At 35.8% G+C, this 20,688-nt stretch overlaps 1 protein-coding gene and 1 long non-coding RNA gene across 8 annotated transcripts in view; one reads left to right on the top strand and one right to left on the bottom strand.

The window, feature by feature from the left end:
• The first annotated feature begins 4,955 nt into the window (after nt 1-4,955).
• On the top strand, nt 4,956-12,723 carry LOC121264848 (myb family transcription factor PHL7-like). Of its 6 annotated transcripts, none has more exons than XM_041168157.1 (7): nt 4,957-5,469; nt 5,623-5,877; nt 10,408-10,484; nt 10,567-10,609; nt 10,688-10,751; nt 10,866-10,935; nt 12,198-12,723. In XM_041168157.1, the coding sequence occupies exons 2-7, from the start codon at nt 5,643-5,645 to the stop codon at nt 12,498-12,500; spliced, it is 792 nt and encodes a 263-aa protein (XP_041024091.1). In that variant the 5' UTR covers nt 4,957-5,469; nt 5,623-5,642; the 3' UTR covers nt 12,501-12,723. The 6 variants fall into 6 exon arrangements, with proteins under 6 accessions (XP_041024094.1, XP_041024091.1, XP_041024093.1 ...); XM_041168158.1 differs by having other exon boundaries at nt 4,958-5,469; nt 10,694-10,751; XM_041168156.1 differs by having other exon boundaries at nt 4,958-5,469; nt 10,567-10,615; nt 10,694-10,751.
• The window catches only part of LOC121264850, a 37,738-nt gene continuing 27,408 nt past the window's right edge, over nt 10,359-20,688 (bottom strand). For both annotated transcript variants that reach the window (XR_005940566.1, XR_005940565.1), the window contains one exon: nt 10,359-11,027. This is a non-coding gene — a long non-coding RNA (uncharacterized LOC121264850). The remainder of the gene's footprint in view (nt 11,028-20,688) is intronic.

The raw sequence follows: 20,688 nt of genomic DNA, 5'->3' as shown, positions 1-20,688 counted from the left end.
TGAGCTTTTTTTGAGAAAAATCTGAGAAAAATTCCTAAGTAGAAAGAAAGATACCTTAAGAGCTTAGAGAGACAGAGAATATCGATGGTAGCCTCCGCGTGTCTCACCCAGATGTGCAAAGCACTTCGAAGTTTCTGTTTCCGTGTTTCGGTGAGATCGAAAGACTTGAGAGAGAACAGAGCCTTGAGAGAGAAGGCCAGAAGGGATTCGAGAAGATGAGAAAGCTGTAAGTTTGCAAAGGACTTCAAGACCAAGAGAGAAGGTGGATTCAAGAAGACGTCGAGATGAAGTTGCTAAGTGCAAACCCTAGCGATGCGAGAAGACGATAAAGGGGATAAAGTGCGATTTTTTTCTTTTTAAAGGACCCGGTTACGGATAACTAGGTCACATAACGGATCTAGAATATTCTTAACCGCCCAGGTGTAATCCGAGCGGATAACCGCCCAGATGCACCCATGTTTCTGGGTTCCGGACCGAACTGGAAAAAAAAAAACCGATCCGGATGCACACCCCTACAGTAGAGGGTTGAGACAAGGATCTTTACCTTATCTGCAAGGAAAGCATATACGAGTGTTGGTCACAACAGTAAGGATTTATTTGATGAGTGAATTGCAGAAAGCAAACGGCCTATAGAAAGCCTTGCAATAACTTTAATTGATGAAGACTGCAAATGGGAAAATTATACACAACACAACACACTAGATCACAACAAAAATTTTCCGTAGAAAGGATCTTGGTGGACAACAAGATTTCGACCAACATTCTATATTGAAAAAAAATTAATAAAATAGGGTTCAAAGAAGAAATGTTTAACTCACATTGATCATGCTAAAGGGTGTCATTAGATATATAAAAAGTACACCATGTGAGGGCAGTGACCTTGCATGTCTCCGTTGGAACTAACTCCCACACAGTGACTGCTTTGGTTGATTTCTTGGTGCTCAATAGCCCATCATCATATCATGTTTCCAACTTAGAGTACCCTACGCTGATCAAGATGAAGGCGATGACTTTAACATACCAATTCAAAATGAATCTCCCAACGAAAGTAGGAGTGGGCAAGGTAAGAGGCAAGCAGGCAGTGGTAAGGGAATGTCATGATGTACATGCACTCAAGGTAACCCATGCAAAGGACATAGTACTGGCCATGTATATGGGGCAGGTGTGGCCCCGCAGACCAGCAGTATATAGTTTCTTTGTGTGCCCAAATACTATGACAATACTATAGAAGTAACGGATGAAAAGGCCGGCCTCCATCAAGCAAAGCTAGCTAAATAATTGGAATTAGTCTATGTTAATGGAGACAACCATGAGCGTTGGTGCATATGATGCTACTACTTCCCAAAGATCTCAAGGTCAAAGTAATTGATGACCTCAACAAACATAAAGAAGTGCATGTTCACATGGAATCATGAAGAAGTGCCCAAAAGTAACATTAAGAAAACCATAGGCTGGGCTTGGACCCCAAGTAGAGGGAGTAGCATATATAAGAAAATGTTTCATATTGGAGGCCGAAATGAAGAAATTGTTGGAAGCTAAAAGGAGTGTACTATCCAACTAGCTGTCAAATATGGTCATAGTTTAGAAGGCCAATATCGAATGGAAAATGTGTGTGCACTATACATATTTGAACAAGGACTACTCAAGGGATATCGTTCCATTACCACGGATTGACCTAATTGTATATTCCATCAAATATCACAAATTTATCAGCTTCACAGATACTTTCTATGAATAAGGACGTGTAAATAAGTCGAGTCAGAGCTTTTTATATATCAAGCTATATTTTATGTTTACGAGCAGTCTATTTAATATTCGAGCGAGCTTGAGCTTGTTTGCAAGTTGTTTCATTTAAATAAAATAGATTATTTATATTATCTCTCTCTAACTTTATTTATGAATCTTGAGAAACAAACATTGACATTTTGATAATATCTTTATAAAGTTTATAAATATATATATGCCAATGATAATGTTTATAATGATTCAAGTAACATGTTTAGTATTAGGAACCTGATTTCCTCTAAGCTCTAACCTTTATAAATACTTAAAATATTTTCATTGTAAATATAGAGATAATACTATAAAGATTAATAATAAATATGAAGTTATTCAAGGTTATTATAAGCTTATATGAGTCGAGTTAAATTTTATACGAGTTGCATCATTTAATAATCGATTATAATTTCTTGTTCACGAACATCTCATTTAGTAAATGAAGCCAAACTCGAGGGGCCGGCTTGTCGAGTAGTCTTGTTTATTTACAACTATATCTACGAATACAACTTAATAAAGATTAATATTCTTGCTAAGCAAGGAAAAGCTTCCTTCAATACCGACCAAAGGCTATATTAATGCTTCAAAGTGATGCCTTTGAACTTAATAAAGTTAGAGCAACCTATAAGTGGTTGGGGAACAAAATATTGCACATGGTGGGAGGAATGTAGAAGTCTACATTAATGATTTGCTAGTGAAAAGAAATGAAAGTACACATTACATAGCAAACGGCCTTGAGGAAGCATTAACATTGCGAAATTATCAAATGAAGTTGAATTCCATGATAAACTGCACCTTTGGTATATGGTTGGACAAGTTCCTTGGACTGATAGTCTTTAGAAATTAGAAGAATTGAGGCAAAGTTGGAGAAGATCGGTGCTACCTTGAACAGCCGCCCCATTTTATATTTATATTCGACATTAATAAACACTAATATTATTATTAGTTGTTCGTCAATTATAGTCCAAATATCTATAGAATAGATTGGCACTAGGATTTTGATACATTTAGATATCAAATTAAACGAAATTTATTGATAAGTGCCTCTTGTTCTTTATGATATTGAGGAAGAAAAATGATAGACATACATCACTTTCCACAACACATTATACAACTATATTTTAAAATGAATGATATTTTTATAAAATAATTTATAAAAGTAAATCAGTTTAGAAAAATATCCTCGCTTTAAAATATGTATTGTAAAATGTGTTATATGGATATCATTACTAAATACCCATGAATGTAACAAAGTTTGTTGGTTACTTTCGGGTAATTGAAAGACAACTAACCTAAGTTGCCCACCACTACTCAGCCAACTAGGATAAGTTCATGTGTAGTTAGTCCGATGTTGATGAGAAAAGACAAAATGGTTGAAAAACCAGCATACTATAGCAATAAGAATCTAGGAGCATAGGAGAGATATATGTCCTATAGGATTGAAACATCAGCCTTCACAATATAATGGTGGCGCCAAAATTAATGTAGTATTGTCACGTCCACACTACACATAGCTAAGACTTTTGTGTGGTAACGCCAAACTAAATATAAAGATTTAAACAAAAAAACCATAATATAACTTAAAAACGTGCTTGTAAATATATATATTCTTAACTACAAGTTTAAATATACAGGTCGACGTCTTTTGGATCAATTGACAACATCTTGATTTCTCACTAAAAAAATCAAGAATCGAATCTCTTCTCTCCATGTATAAAAAAAAAAAGTTTAAATATACAGTAAAATATAAAAATAACGTTAATTATACTAATTAAAAGTCATTACTAATTATCAGTACCCCATACTAGATTTTCTTGCAATTTCAATCTCGTTGTAAATAACAAGAAAATTTGCAAGAAAGTCAACCTCCATTTCTTGAATTCTTATTTGACAATGATTATTGTTGAAAGAACTCACTAACTAATTAATTATCAATAAAATTGGAAGAGTTAAGAATAATTTAGATTGATTCAAATGCAAGCCATCAAATATTTTTGAACTGGCCGGATGATAAACTTTTGACTTACTAATTGTCGCCAATACTCGACATAAGTTAGAAATTGTGAAAGAATATTATAGACCTAAAGAACTAAAAGTTTAATCGAATTTTAATGTAATTTTATATGTAAATTAAGAATCTTAAAAATCCCTTTTAAAAAAATCTTTACGATAAACTACATGAATTGGAATCTCTATTAATGTTTTGAACACTTTTATAATAAATACAAAACTAATTAGGTTGTGCTTTTATTAGTGCCTAATGAAGAAAGAATTTGAGCAGTTTGAGGTTAATTAGGTTTTGAACAGTGAGTTCAGATGAGATGAAAATTAAAATTTAAATATTATTATTGTTTTAGGATTTGAAAATATTGAATTATTTATTGTATTTTGAGTGAAAATATATGAAAATTATAATGATGAGTTGAGTTGAGAATGTGCACTCTCAATCCAAATCGAGCCTAAGGTACTTATTCAAAATTTTTCAAGAGTTTTTGGAAAACAATTTCAACTTCAACTCAAATATTTTTCAATCTTAGCAACTTTTTCCCAACTTTTCAACTTTTGCCCAATAATTTTCCTGGATTTCTATGATTAGTAAAAAAATACAAAAACCACATCAACATTTTTCAAAAACAAAAGTATCTTAAAAAAATTATATTTAAACATTTTCAATTCTACCCATATAATTTTACAAATATCGATACAAAACATATTTTTAAACAAAATTTATTCAGATCTTCTTATCTATTTTCACAAAATCTAAAAAATAATCTCGAAATTAAAAAAAAAAAAAAAATTTTTAATCAAACGCACCTTTTAAGTTTCTGCCACAACCCAACATTATTCACATTTATTTTGGAAATCTATTCAATCAAATATTAAATATGTTATAAACGTCTATAAATTATGTTTTAAGTCAGCCTCAAATGGTAAAATGATTAATGTGTTTTCTTTTTTTAAAATATGGCAATTTCGAAAAAACATAAGTGATATTTGTTTACATCGCATCATATATTTTCTAAGATAACATTAACAACAAATAAATAAGGACTAAGGAGCACAGAAAACATTGACAAAAAAATAAAGACAAAAAATCTGACACGTGGCAGAATGAAAGTGGGGAAGGGGTTCATAGGATCAGAACCTAAACAAAGTAAATGTCATTGATAAAGCTAACGTCACTTTAAACGCCGCCGTCCTTTCCACGCTATCTGTCTGTCACACCCCGCAGCGCAGCTGCCTCTCTCTCTCTCTCTCTCTCAGAGTCACGTTTCTCTCCTGAAAAGGGTTACTGAAATCTGATTAGTTTCAGGGACGACGATACGAATCCCACGTCGATTCCTGAAGCAAAAATTTCCCAGTTTGAATTTTCTCTGTCTGCTCTCTTGACTGCTTTGCTTTTCATTATAGACAGTCTTCTTTTTCTCTCTCGCAGCAGCAGCTCTGCTGCTTTCCGTTTTCGTACAAATCCCATTCATTTCCCCAACTATAGCTTCCATTTGATTTGACCCAACATTTTCAACGGTCAAAACGGCACGCTTTTCCATTTTGGAGCACCTCTGCTGCTGCATACCGATTCACCCCATTTGCTTTTATGGACAAGCAAAGTAAGATTGGCTTTCGCTAAAGTCAGCCTCAAACACTACTACTGGACTTCTCTCATATGGTTCTACACTTTTTGCCTTCGGTCAGGTAAAACAAACAATTATACCGTTTGTCTTATCACAAAGTTCATTTCCTTTTTCTAAATTATATGGTTTATTCGATGTTTAAGTTTTCTATTTGATCTGATGGCTGTTTTTTTTTTTTTTTCTCCTTTCGGGAATAACTGTATGGAAAGTGTAGTTAAGTTTGTTATTCGGAGCATGTATCACGCAAAGAAATTCTCGATGACGAGTTTAGTGCCTCACAAAGGTCAAGGTGGAGGTGGTGAGCCGGTTTCAACGGGTTCTGGAGTCTCGGGGGGATGTGCTGCCGTCGTGATAAAAAACTCAACGCCTGCTGCTTCTGCTGGGGGAACTGGGAAGCAACGTTTGCGCTGGACTTCCGACCTTCACGACCGTTTTGTCGACGCCATCAGTCAACTTGGCGGACCAGATAGTGGGTATTTTTTTTTTTTTTAAAGTATTTTTCTCCTGCTGCTTACTTTTCATGTGAGTAGTTCTCTTAAATAATTTAAAAAAGAAGAAGAAAAAGAAAAAGAGTAGACTTTTTTTTTAAGGTAAGGGGTGGTGCTACTTTACCTTTCTTGCTTTCATTTTTCATTGGGAACTGGGAAGCTATGTGGTATTTGATTGTTTTCATTTGGATCAGGTAGATTATTGGTGTCTTGAGTCTTGACTCTTATGTTGTTTTCATCTTTTTAATTTACGTGGGCAGACTCCTTCTTTCTTGAATATCTGTTTGCGCTTTTCAAGGAACACTAATTAACTATTGCCTCATCTTGTTCAGTGTCACTTCGTTTGGTTAGTGGGACTCAAAATGTAACAAAGTTTCTATGTGGCCAATTACAAATTAATCTAATACAATCAAGTTGATTTGAACCACCCGGGCCAGTGTGTGCTTAAATAGATATCTATATTTCTATTCAGGTGATTTTGATGCTTTGAAGTTGCGTACTTCATGGAATTTTGTCCTGTTTACTTATTTGTTGTTGATGTACTTGATCTCCCTTTTATAAGAGAGCAGAATCATCATCTGTGAAATTTCATTGTGCTTAACGAATCAGTGGGCTACCTAGAAAAGTAACATTGACGTATTATAATTGCAGTTTCTGATGTACTGTGTCCGTCAACCCGAATCACTTGTGCATCCTTACATGAGGTTCAAAATGCATAACAGTGATGCCCTTGATCAGCTAACACTGTGCTTATATAGATGCATCATCTGAAGTAGATGGGTTGGTTTTACTTAAGACCAATATCCGATAATGGTTGTGGGTTTGATATAGCTGGTCATCTGTCGTGACTGATTGATAGTTATAAATTGTGGCTGCAGCTGAGGTTGTGTCACGTGAAGACTGCAGATTTCCAAGCTATTTGATTGTAGGATTTGGTTGCTCAGGGGGCATTGAAAGCTTGTGATGCCGTCAAGTGTAATGTGTAGATTGAGTTCCAATAAAAAGCAGGGTTTTAGTGTTCTTTTTGCTGGTTGCTTATCACAAACCTCTTTTCTAAATGTTGGAGGACAGCTTATGCCATCCAATATTCAGTTTCTTCTTAGTTCTACATGATTAAGATGCTTCTCTGGTTCAACCGATGACTTTGCGGATAATATTGATGTGTTGAACATATATGAATCTATTGGATTGTTTTTAGTTTACCTTATAGGCTAGCCATTATTAACAAGAAGTGCATGGTTCAGTTCTGTTTCCATCGAGGATCCTAGGCAGGCCAGTGCGTAGTGATTTTGGTCATGATAGATCACTCCTTTCTCTGACCTCTTGAAAATGATAGCAAATAAAAGATTTCCTTGGTTTGAATGCTAAGCATTAGCATTGTGAAGTATTTTGGAGAAATTGTGATGTGTTTTGAAGCAGAGTGTACAACAAAATGCCGTCCAGCCTCTTTCAATGGCCTGATGAAAAGGGAAAAGTAAGAGTTGGAAAGGACTAGAATTAAAGAAAAGGTGAAATAAAATAATTGGCATGGTTATTCCAAGGGTTCACCAATTCATAAAGAGAAAAGACTAAAAAATGTTGTTTCCTATAAAATATAATAAATTTGTAGGCAATTTTTTTCTCTTGGGAGGTAGAAGTTCTTGCTCTTTATAATGAATCAAATGGGGCTCCAATTATACCATTGACCTAGTTCTTTTACACAATGGCCCATTTGTGGCTCGGGTCTTCTTTTGGGACATTACATTTAGAAAGACAATTTGAGCTAATTCTTAGCTAACATCATGAGACTGGGATGGAGAGCAGTTTTGGTAATTAAGTACTTGATAAGTGATACTCATAAAAAAACCAGTACTTGATAAGTGTCATCAAATGCTGATAATAATAATACCAATACCAAATCATTAGAAACCTTGTCACATGATTTGCTGGTTTGTGTGGTTAGAGGAGTAAAGCTTCCTTCAAAACGATATTCTTTGTTTGGGTGGTACTGCTAGGAAAATCTTTATGTTGGAAAATTTCAAGAGTTAACAGGTGATAGTTATACATTGGTGTTGTATATGTAGGAGGAATGGGAAAACCTTGGATCGTTTGTTTTACATTGTGACGTTTATAGTGATTTAAGCAAAGCTTTCTTTAGCATTTTTAGATTGGAATGGGTCATGCCACAACATGTGATGGACTTTTCTTGTGTTGGAACGGTCGATTTGACAGTCAAAAGAGTGGAGTTTTGTGGAAGATGATCCCGATCTTTTTAATGTAGTGCATATGGTGGGAGATATATGACCGAAGCTGCAAGGATTGTGAGAAGACTGCAGAGGAGATTAAAAATTTCCTTTTAGAATTCTTTATCATTGGATATCAGCTTATAAATGTTGTTCCAGATTTTTTGATAAAAAAACAAAAGAAATGTTGTTCCAGATTTAGCTTTCAGGACTTTGTTTATGCTTTTCTATCTCTAACAAGGTGTGTACTGAGATAGTTCCTTTTAGCTCATTAATAAATTTATCCTACTTTTGCATTCTCTTGTATAGTTCGTTTTATTTGTATTAATAAAATTTCTTATACTTTTGAAAAAAAGTATAATTATCCTACTTTTTGTACCTATCAAAAAATAATTATCCTACTTTTAAAAAATGGATCCAAATCCAATCAACTACTTGCATTTTGAAATTTAGCACTTGTAAAAAAAATTTGAGATCTAGGAGAAGCATAAAGTTTTTGCTTGAAAGATATAAGAAACTATATTTGCAAACTCTAGTTTAACCTGGCAAAAGAAATTTTGCGTTTGCAGGGTCTCCTGGTTTCCTCATTATATTAAAACTATTGTATTATCAATGAATGGTTATGGTTTTAATGTATCACTTGTCAAAAAAAAAAAAAAAAAGACTGTCTTATTTATCATGCAAACACCTAGGCAATTTCTTTGCTGGAAATTGGAGTTGCTTACGAAGAGACTCTAGTATATTGGAAGCAAATGCACATATATGTAACAAGTCGGCTGGAAGTGGTGAAATGAGATGTGGGGTTGTGAAGAAGAAGAGAAGTCTTTCGTGAGAAGAAAATGAAAGTCATTTGTTGGGGGTGGAAGACTCAAGATGATAAGTGTTCAGCAAATGGTTAAACATGGCTGCTGAGAAATGTAGAAGTGATGTCTTTTTGCACATAAGAAGAGTTGAGGAGCGGTGTCGTTTGGAGAAGCTGAAGTTTCATCGAAGAGTTAAAGAATACGCATTGTATAGTATGTGATACCCCATACTAACTGATAAGTGACAAGGGTAGATGGTGTGTGAGATTCCACATTGCATGGGAAAGAGAAATTCTTGCTCTTTATAGTGGTTCCAATGGAGCTCCAATTGTATCACTGACTAGTCCTTTTGGAGTATAGTCCTAGATGTGGCTTGGGCCTCCCTTGGGGTGCTACAAATGGTATCAGAAGCCTAATCCAACCAGAAATGTGAGATTTGAGCCGTGCCACCTATGATGGCTGGCCCGACTAGGACGTCGGAATTTTGAGTAGGGTGTATAGGATCCCCCACATTGCTTGGGAATGAGAAGTTCGTGCTTTTTATAATATTTCCAATGGAGCTCCAATTGTATTATTGACTAGTTATTTTGAGTATAGGCCTAAGGCTTCGTTTGTTTTCAGAAAACATCTCATCTCATCTCACCTCATCATTACAACTTTCCCAAATCCCCACACAAAATAAAATAAATAATTCAACTTTTTCAAATCCTAAAACAAAAATAATATTAAAAAATATATTCTAACAATATTTTATTCAACTTTTTAACTTTAATCTCATCTCATCTCATCTCTTAAGACAAACGAGCCCTAAATGTGGCTTGGGCCTCTCTTGGGGCGTTACATAGCTATACTTAAGCAGATTCTGTAGAACCGTTTTCTGTTGTAACTCTTTTAGATTCTGTTAATTGTAATAAGATGGAGATTGTATAAAAGGAGTCATTCAGGAGAAAACAAACAAACAAACAAACAAACAAGTATAAGAGGAGTTGAAGGGGAGAACAGAAGGTTCATTAAAGAAGATTTCTTGAACTTTACTTTTTCTTGTAAGGAGACTTGTTTCATCATTCAATGCAATTTTTCCAAGTTCTCATTGTCATCATTTCATTCTTAGTTTTTATTATATATTTATAAGGCTCTGCGTGTAACAATGTAAGAGAACTGTTTACCATGTATCAAATATGTAGAAGTAATATGTCCTCACTAGTTGTAGGAATTCCTTATCGCCTATTAGATATCTGTTTTAACCAAGGAGAAGTTTGAAATTCTCATTTTGCTTTGATAAATTCTGTACTTCAATTAGATTTCTGTTTTAATTCTCACTGAAATTGCTTGAAGGTTGTTGGATTTTGTAAACTGCTTACTGTGAATGAGATAGATTTGTGGATAGAAATCACTGCCCTTAATGGCCAATCTATAGTCTTTGTAAATGTTGATGGCTTAATTAAAAGCTTTCACTTGTGTTTTTCTTTCTATTTGTTGGTTTCAGGGGCTACACCGAAAGGTGTTCTGAGAGTGATGGGTGTACCTGGACTTACCATCTATCATGTGAAAAGTCATTTACAGGTGCAGAAATCTCACTAGTCATTTTTTTCATATATTGAATACCTGAAATAAGTGGAAAATGTCTTTGTGTTTCTACTCGTAGAAGTATCGCCTTGCAAAGTATCTTCCGGAATCTCCTGGTGATGGTAAAGGTGCTCCTTTTTCCTTTTTCTTCGTGTTTCAGCAAATTGGGCTATGAATCTTAATTTTGAGGATTCGTTAAGCTTCAGGTTTTAATGATGAGAAGAAAAGTTCCGGAGACAGCCTTTCTGCCACAGATTCTTCACCGTGGGTATCTTTGTCCTCCTCCAAAAACTATACACTTTTACATGCACAGTTTTTTGCCTCTCATTTTCTTTTAACTTGACTTCTACCAATCTACAAATTCTTCCCGTCCTTTAGGGGAATGCAAATTAATGAGGCACTGAGGATGCAAATGGAGGTTCAGAAGCGTCTTCATGAACAGCTTGAGGTCTGGTCCCATGCTTTCATTTCACTTTTATAATTGCTTCTAGTCAGCAGCTTTTCAAATTCCATTTTTAATCTGCAACATTTTAGTTTTTTCTTTAAGGAAAAAGGAGATTTTTAGGAAATACAAATGAACTAAAGAGGAAAGAAAAAACATAAGAAAGGGAAATCCTTCTAACAAACAAATAGCAATAACATTACATTGTAAAGAGTGTACATTCAAACCCCAAGGGGTGGCCCAATTGGTAAAGGCCTTAGTCTTGGGGTATCACTCCCTTCGAGGTCCAAGGTTCAACACCTCATGAGTGCAAACAATCATTTTGGGGCCACACCCCCTAGTTAAAAGCTAGCGATTTAACCAGTTTCGTGTAGAGAAACTTCCGAGGGTGCGGTGCACAGAACCGGGGTTTATTCTGCAGGGGTGGGTCTGAAGGACCCTGCCTTGGAGAGGTTGTGTACATTCAATGGAAAGCAAATCTTGAATTGATAAGCTCATTCTATGAGGAGAATGCATCAATTTATGTGCCCCTTTATGGGAAGAAGTCTGGTGCTTGCGATGTTCTCATAGAGGGTGTTTCGGGTAGAGTATTAGTCTATGGGAATCAATGGGTTGGGGTTGGGGAGGTGTGTTTTATTCCAACTCGGGCTTGATGTATTTTGGGTAGTTTTTCATGGGCTTTTTGGGTCATTAGGAGCTCTCTAGTATGAGCTAGGTGTTTTCTTGTATACATCCAGTTTACTTGGCTTATATAATATTTTTACTCAAAAAAAAAAAAAAAAAGAAGTCTGGTGCTTGTCTGGTGCTTGTGTTCCGTATAGGTATGTGTAAATTATAAGAAAGTCACTGTCCATGCAACCTTTAAACTAACTGAAAAGTTTTAGGACTTTCTTTCTTTCACAACTTGTATCAAGTCTTGTTTTTATTAGCCAGAGTTGGAAAACAAACTTATGTAGTTAGAAATGGCAGCATGCATTATGTAATCTTAGGGGTCATACTTGCAGTGTTCCATCCCATCTAATTTTCTGCATGCTGTGCTTGTTATCTTCTGTATGAGATTTCATTAGCAAATGGATAAAAAGGTAGCTAATGGGTTCAAATGTAGCTTTCAATGGTTTTGCTTGGCATGATATCAATATTTACTTGCACTGGAACTTTTTCATGATTACCAAATGCAGCCTTATCACGAATGATGAGTGCATTCTGGGGGCAGTTTTTGTGTTGATTAATTGTATGTCTATAGATTTATTTGAATGCATGCATTTCAGGTACAAAGACAGTTGCAAATGAGAATAGAAGCTCAGGGAAAATACTTGCAGAAGATCATTGAGGAGCAGCAGAAACTAGGTGGTGCACCGGAAGCTTCTGAGACTTCCCCATTGGATGATGGCAAACAAAAGACATCTCATTCAGAATCACCCGGTGATGATTCTGCAGGGCCCTCTTCTACCCAGAAGAAACAAAAGGTGGATGATGGACTTGCAGTTGGCCTTGCCTCCTTAGCAGCACCAAAACGTGATCAAAACAAAGAGTTTGTTAATCATTGGGATCAGGAACTTTTATGGAAGTGATGATGGGTTTGGATCAGTCTTGGGGACTGAGTTCAAGGAGGGAGAAGCTGGCGTAGCGCAGAGAGCACCCCTGGAACTGGGTTGTGTGAGGTTCAAAAATATAGTATACTCCCCATTGTTAATGTTTATGATGTTTGTGGCAGAAATTATATATCATGATTTGTGTAAATCTATATGTGCACTCCCTTTGTAGATAATGATCAAATACAGAATTCCTAGTTAATCTCTCGTTGGTTTAAGTGGCTTATATATATTCATCCTCGAAGCCCAGCACATAGACTAGATGTTCCTACCATCTCCATTGTTGAGTCCAAACTCCGTACTCCACGGTGACTGTCTAACTTCCCCTCATCTAGCCAATTCCCCTCAATTTTCTCCATTCCCAACCATTCGACCATCATTATTGTTAGGCCCAATCTCTGCCTATGAAAATGGGCCTAGTCCCATCAGGCCAATTGATCCCTACATACTCCGATCGTGTTAGGTGCATAGAAGGGCAAGGGCAACGATTGACAGGCCAGAGGCCTTTTCCTCACGTGGTAAATAGGCTCATCGGGGAGAAAACAAGAAGTCGACAAGGCCATATTCTCATGTCCAACTGGAGTACAGCTCGTGGGAACTCACACCGTCGAAGTAGGCCAACACATACTTGCTAACTCGGTCTTTTGTTAAGTCAATGCAGAGCGGCTCTCTATACCTCGTGCCTAGGAGGGGTTCCTTTATTAAATACATGAAAGTGCCCTCTCAAGGGACATGCTCGTGTTAGGTCATGCAGGTTGGGGTGTCCGAGTAGGGTTACCACCTTCAATGCTACAGTTATCTCTGTAAAAGAGGTGCTACTATTAGGCTACAAGGAGAAGGAGAGGCTACGTGCACCTCCAAACGATATATAGAAAGGGAAAAAGGCCCAAAACAAAGTAATATCCCTCTTCCCTCTAAAGACAAATCAACTTTACTTAGAAAGTAGTTGAACCACATTGACTTAGGCATAGAAGGCGTCATCCACTTGAACCCCAGCCATTCTTTCCCCTTTCTGGTCACAGGTACATTCAGGGTGATTGAAGGTGTGCAAAACACGTCATCAACAATTGGCGCCGTCCATGGGATCGGTTTATTACAACATGCCTTTCACATGCCAGCGACGACGCACTCAGAGGAAGCGACCACCATGGACAAACAAGCGAACGACAGGGTGGAGAGAAGATTTGCAGAGATGGTTTCCAAATTATCACTCCCAAGTGTAGAAGTGTATGGGTTGTAATAATATAAAAATCCCAATGTCATTTCCACAGGGGCAAGTGTGTTTCAAACTCTTGTATGCCTCATGGATTAAGTAATCGAAATATATAAAAACAAAGATTTAAAACCAAACAAGTGGAGAATTTGTTTTGATATGAAAGTGGTTTTTACACACTAAACTATTTACTGTCACTGGAATGTATGGTTGAGCATGGAGGATTTCAGATTCACATTTGTTGGGAAATTGAAATAACTAGTACAAAAAATAGTACTTAGGAAAGTGAGGCAATTAAAAATGAAACAATTGCAATACTTGATTTTACTAACTTCAGGTCTCAGGATTTAAAAGCAATAATTAATATAGAGACAATCTAACAAACACTTGGGTTGCAGGGTATCCTTCCTCTAATTCATTTCACAAGAATTTCTGGATACCTATCATCAATTACTAACTCAATCAAGATGTTAATAACTTGGGTTAATTACACTTCGTCTCCTCGAACTTTCACTCAATTTACAATGTGTATCCGAAACTACTAATTACATCAAAGTGCACTCTCGAACTTTCAAAACTTGTCAATCCCCCTTTTCAGTCTACCAGCAGCGTTAAATCTAATGGAAATTCACTGCAAAAATATAATTTTCATCTAATTATTATCATTGACCATATAAAATATAAAATAATATATGCTATCAATTAATAATAAATCATTAATTATTAACCATATATAAAATTATTTTATACCTAAGTTACAACCAAGTATGAATAATCTATGTACACAATGAAATTAATTGATATTCATTAATCATATATAAATTAATAAAAAAAATTATTGAATGATTTATAATTTATTATTAATTGATAGCATATATTATTTTATATTTTTTATGGTCAATGATAATAAGTTAGATGAAAATTATATCTTTGCAGTGAATATTATACACATGAGCATTACATGTAGTGAATTTTGTTAGATTTAACGACGGAAAGGGGGATTGAGAAGTTTTGAAAGTTCAAGGGTTTACTTTGATGCAATTAGTAGTTTCAGAGGCACATTGTGTATTGAGTGAAAGTTCGGGAGAGTAAAGTGTAATTAACCCTAAAATTTTGGAAATACACGTTCAGAGGTGTCTGTACCAAAACTTAGAAAATTTCCTCGTTGTAGCTACAACGAGATTTGATTTTAACATTCAGCTGAAAGAAAACTTGATTAATTCAAGGTTCTATTGTGCCTTATGTCAATAATAGAACAAAAGCAAGCAAATCTTTCAAACTCCCAATTTTTAGAATCTGATTCTCAACAACAAGAAGCATATCATGTTGCAAGAAAAATCCAGCAAAAATTGAGGACAAAAGAAGGCTTTTACCACAACCCAAGCTTCAAACTTAGCCGATCTTTCCCATTGTAAATGTGAAAAATTGACTCAAGAGAGACCCTAAAAACTTTCGATGGTTTCCTACGGAATGTAAAATAGGACAACAGATTTATGCTCTAACTGACTCCTTTTCTCTTGTACCTCCTCTCATTTTTATACCCATTTTCAGGATCTCTCTCTCTCTTTGCCCCATTGATTTATCTTCCTCCATGCTCTGCTCCCGTAATCATTTCTCTCTCCCTCTTCTCTTGCTTTTCGTATCCTCTGTGATGCAAACCAAAGAGCCGGTCATGCTGATCATACAAGTGGGAATGGAGCTGAACTTGCACAAGACCCTTTGTCACTTCCTAGTGGCCCAATTACAAGACTTCGAGCCAAACGTTTCAAGGAAGCACTAAATGGGCTGATCCAAAAGAATTGAGCTGATTCTAAAAAGACCAAGATGGGCTCAAATAATAATCAAGGCTTAGTCTATGTCATCAAAGCAATTGAAGAGGCTAATTAGCAAGCAGAAACGTGATGCATGGTCTGACCATTAAAGGATGTGAATTTGTTGAGTTTCAAGGATATTAAATAAGAGAATGAACAAGGTGTTGGCTGGGTATGTTAAATATATTGAATCTAGTCATTTAGTTATTTTTGGCTGCCTCTAGAAGTCCAAGAGGCCTAAAAAACGTGGGGGCTTGTTTATGTTAATATTTGTGTTGCTTTTAAAGTTGTAGTTATGACTTTTCCTATTCTTGGAGGGTTGTTCCAAGTATGTAGATGGATATTTCGAGTTTTAATATCAGATTTGAATTTCAGAGGCTTATTCTCTTTGTGAGGTCTTGTGTTCCTCTTGGTTCTTCAAAGAACTCTTTGAACTTATCAAGTTAATCTTGTGGCGTTCAAGCTCCAAACTTATCACCTTGATTCTGGAGAGATTCTTAGGATTTCTTGGTGTGGCGTTTCAATCCTTCGTAGTCTTGGTTTTCATCTAGTTGGGTGACTAGTCAAGGCTCAACAAATCTTGTCTATACGATCTTGGGGTTCCAAACCATCATTGTTATTAGGTTTCATCACAATTGTTGGTGGAGTTCATATCATTTCTTTCTCCCCCTCTTGAGAAGGATTTGTCCTCAAATCATCACCTACATCAAAAGGAGACAAATCAGCAACATTAAAGCTTGCACTGACACCATACTCACCTGGTAAGTCAAGCTTGTAGGCATTATCATTGATGCGTTCCACTACTTGAAATGGTCTGTCACCCCGAGGTAAGAGTTTTGAACGCCGTTTCTCCGGAAAACGGTCCTTCCTTAAGTGCAACCAAACCCAATCTCCTGGTTGAAACACTACCTTCTTGCGTCCCTTGTTGGCTTGATGGACATATTGGTTAGTCCTCCTTTCAATGTTCAGTCGTGCCTTTTCATGAATCATCTTTACAAATTTTGCCTTCTTTTTGCCATCGAAGTTCACATGTTCACTCAAAGGTAAAGAAGTTAAATCCAAAGGTGACAATGGGTTAAAGCCATAAACAATTTCAAATGGTAAAAACTTAGTTGCAGAATGTATACTTCTATTGTAAGCAAATTCAACATATGGCAAACAATCTTCCCACGTTTTCAAATTCTTTTTAATGATAGCACGCAACAAAGAAGACAAAGTTCTATTCACTACTTCAGTTTGACCATCCGTTTGTGGATGACAAGTAGTAGAAAACAACAACTTAGTTCCCAACTTTCCCCACAAAGTCTTCCAAAAGTAACTCAAAAACTTTGCATCTCTATCAAAAACAATGGTCCTAGGCACACTTCATTGCATGTCATAAAACTGATGATGGGCCTCAACCTGTAATACACACATGAGAATTAAGCCCGTATTTGTCTAAGTCAAGTAAAACTGAACCCAATTCTATTTTCAATGGGTAAACAGTCTTTGCTCATGTCAATAGCCTAATTGCTATCCATTGTTTATTTAATACTCTTTTACAAATAAAACTTACTTAATCAAGTGTAGTAAGAGTACTTAAAACAACATTAATTCCCTTTTGTCACACCCCCAACTAACTTTTTGCTAGCCTCTAGCAAATAAAATGATTTATACCATAGAGAAGGGAGGTTCCCAATTGTTGTTTCTCTAAATCCAAAGATTCAGGCCATGAAGTAAAATTCACTGAGGTTAAGAACACTAGAAATAGATTGATCAGAAACTTAGTGCCACTAGGAAGGTTTATACACGGTTTAGTTAATGAACTAAGAGGGATAAGTATAGTAAAATCGTGATTTTTCCTTTGAGTGCATGGAGGTAAGGTCAGAATTCTAGAATTGACTACCAAGGGACATTAGAAGTTTCAACCACTGCAGTAGATCTGAGATGACCACATGGTCTTACTCTAATTTAAAACCATTGTACTGTTGGCTTTCATGCTATTACACTTTAAAAGGCTCCTCCTTTCTTGTGGAAGGCCCCGGTAATAGGCACCCTTTTCCAATACACAAGATTAAAGTTTTGTATATTTTTTTTATTATTATTATCCCTGGCTTGTCCCTTTTCTCATTTGATTTATTTCCTTATCATCAGATTTCTTCCTAAACCATTAGGTTATAGTTCATTAGAGCCCCAAGCAACTGAAATGTAAATCAACAAGTAATGGCACATTGGTGTCTTTCTATTTCTTCTGAGTATGTGTGTGTGTGCTCAACAAGACTTAACTTTTATCCCTTGGTTTAAGCAACTAAACAAACTGGATAAACTTCCATTTTGACCTAACTTCTGAATTTGATTGAATTTTAAATGTGCCATAACCTCAACAAATCATCTCAGAGCACAACAAGTTCAGAAACAAGGATGTTAATTTGCTACTAACTCATTCACAACACTTTGAAAGATGAATTAGAATGTGTATAAGGCATACAAAACTAAATTCACTCCCCCCAGTAGACTATAGCATTGTTCTCAATGATGCAAAACAACTTGGAAAGGTAAAAACAAAGTATTGCAATGAAAGATTCTGAGTAACATTTAGAAGAGAAGAAAAATAGTAGATAAAAAAAAATGTTTGTGGAAGGGGAAGAAATAGTACCTGATTGAGTTGTGAAGAGAGCAACCACAGAAATATTGACTAAAAAAAACATAAAAAAAAAAAAAAAAAATCTCGTGACAGATCAAGAAACTAAATCAATTTGATTCTACAAGAAGATTATTATTTGGGCCAAGCAAATGTAGAGTAGACTCTTCAGGTAAAAAATTAGAAATGGAGGGTTCGAGTCTTTGGCCATTAACTTTGAACATGTTACCATTTTGAGGATTCATGATCTCCACAACACCATGGGGAAAAATAGTTTTGACCACTTATGGACCACTCCACCGAGACCTTAACTTGCCAGGAAACAAGTGTAATCGAGAATTGTACTATAACACTTGTTACTGAGGCTCAAAGGTTTTACGTTGGATATGTTTATCATGAAATTTCTTCATCCTTTCCTTGGATAGCTTGGAATTGTCGTAGGCATCCATCCTAAGCTCATCCAATTCAGCCATCTACAATTTTCTTACAAAACCAACCTGGTCAGTGTTAAAATTGAACTGTTTAATGGCCCAATACGCCTTGTGTTCTAACTCTACAGGCAGATGACAAGTCTTACCATACACTAGTCTATATGGAGACATGCCCAAAATGTTTTTATAGGCTGTTTTGTAAGCCCAAAGAGCATCATCTAAATGCAATGATCAGTCCTTTTTGTTAGGGCTAATTATTGTTTCAAGAATGTTTTTTATTTCCCTATTAGCTAGTTCAGCTTGGCCATTAATTTGAGGATGATAAGGTGTGGAGACTTTATGATGGATGTCATATTTCTTCATTAAGGCAGAAAAATGCTTATTACAAAAGTGAGTGTCATTATCACTGATTATGGCCTTAGGCATGCCAAACCTTGCAAAAATATTTTCCTTTAAAAATTTTAAGACCACTTGATGGTCATTGTTTTTGCAAGGGACTGCCTCAACCCACTTATAAATATAGTCCACAGCAAGCAATATATACAAAAAGCCATAAGAAGAGGGAAATGGACCCGTAAAATCAATCCCCCAACAATAAAAAATTTCAATTAATAATATAGGCTGCATAGGCATCATATTTCTTTTAGTGATACTTCTTGATTTTTGACAGGGTTCACAAGCCTTACAAAAGCTATATGCATCTTTGAAAATATAAGGCCAATCGAATCCACTCTGAAGGATTTAAGCTACTGTTTTGTGGGCTGAAAAATGCCTACCACAAGCTTATGAATGGTAGAAGGACAAAATACCAGAAATTTCAGTATTAGGCACACACTTCCTAATAATCTGGTTTGAGCAATACTTAAGAAGGTATGGATCATCATAGAAAAATACCTAGCTTTAGATTTTAGCCTTTTGATGTCTTGAGCAGTCCAATGAAGATGAGCTTTTCCTGTAACTAGAAAATTTATAAGGTCAGCGTACCATAGTAAAGTTTCAATTGAAAATAATTGTTGATCAGGAAAATAATCAGAAATTAAAGGAGAGTGCTCAGAGTTTTCAGATGTAAGCCGAGACAAATGATCTGTCACCACATTTTCACTCCTTTTTTGTCCTTTATTACGAGGTCAAATTCCTGCAGCAGGAGAATCCACCTTATTAGCCTCGACTTTGTCTCTTTTTTGGATAGTAGAAACTTGAGTGCTGCATGGTCAGTAAATATGGTGATTGAGGAACTAGCAAATAAGATCTAAATTTATCCAAAGCAAATACAACAGCTAGGAGTTCTTTTTCTGTGGTAGAGTAATTTCTTTGGGCAACATTCAGGTTTTTACTAGCATAATAGATGACATGTGGCATCTTATTTTTTCGCTGCCCAAGTGTAGCTCCTACAACAAAGTCACTAGCATCACACATTAATTCAAAGGGAAGTTTCCAATCAGGGGGCTAAACAATGGGTGCAGCGGTGAGGAAAGATTTTAACTGATCAAAATAGTTTTGACATTCATTGGTCCATTCAAACTTGACATCATGCATTAGAAGTTGACAAAGAGGTTTAGAGATAAAACTAAAATTCTTTATAAATCTTCTGTAAAAACCAGCATGGCCTAAGAAAGATCTAACATCTTTTACACTCCTAGGCACAAGCAAGTTTGAAATTAAATCTATCTTAGCCTTATCAACCTCAATGCTTCGTAAGGACACAATGTCCTTACGAGAACACAATGTCCTCAATTAAATCACTAAAGATGCTTAACATGCATCTTTGAAAAGTGGTCAGAGCATTGCATAACCCAAATGGTATTCTTTTGAAAGCAAAAGTGCCAAAGGGACAAGTAAACGTGGTTTTCTCTTGGTCCTTAGGGGCTATCTCTATTTGACAGTATCCAGAAAACCCATCTACGAAGCAGTAATACTCATGCCTCACCACTTTTTCTAAAATTTGGTCAACGAAAAGTAAGGGAAAATGATCCTTCCTAGAGGCTGCATTGAGTTTCCTATTGTCTAAACACATTCTTTAGCCTGTGGTTACTCTAGTAAGCACTAATTCCCCTTTGTTGTTTTCTATTACAATCACCTCAGATTTTTTTTG

This window comes from Juglans microcarpa x Juglans regia, chromosome 5D (genome assembly GCF_004785595.1).
Source record: "Juglans microcarpa x Juglans regia isolate MS1-56 chromosome 5D, Jm3101_v1.0, whole genome shotgun sequence".
NCBI classification, from domain to species: domain Eukaryota; kingdom Viridiplantae; phylum Streptophyta; class Magnoliopsida; order Fagales; family Juglandaceae; genus Juglans; species Juglans microcarpa x Juglans regia.
The sequence above is the reverse complement of the archived record's forward strand: the minus strand, read 5'-3'. Positions and strand labels throughout refer to the sequence as shown.

Excerpts from the sequence above, each read along its gene's own strand:
- LOC121264848 (XM_041168155.1), top strand. The coding sequence starts at position 5,643 with ATGTATCACGCAAAGAAATTCTCGATGACGAGTTTAGTGCCTCACAAA. Across the intron at positions 5,878-10,407 it reads TCAACTTGGCGGACCAGATA|GGGCTACACCGAAAGGTGTT; the intron begins GTGGGTATTTTT and ends TGTTGGTTTCAG. Across the intron at positions 10,752-10,865 it reads TCTGCCACAGATTCTTCACC|GGGAATGCAAATTAATGAGG; the intron begins GTGGGTATCTTT and ends CCCGTCCTTTAG.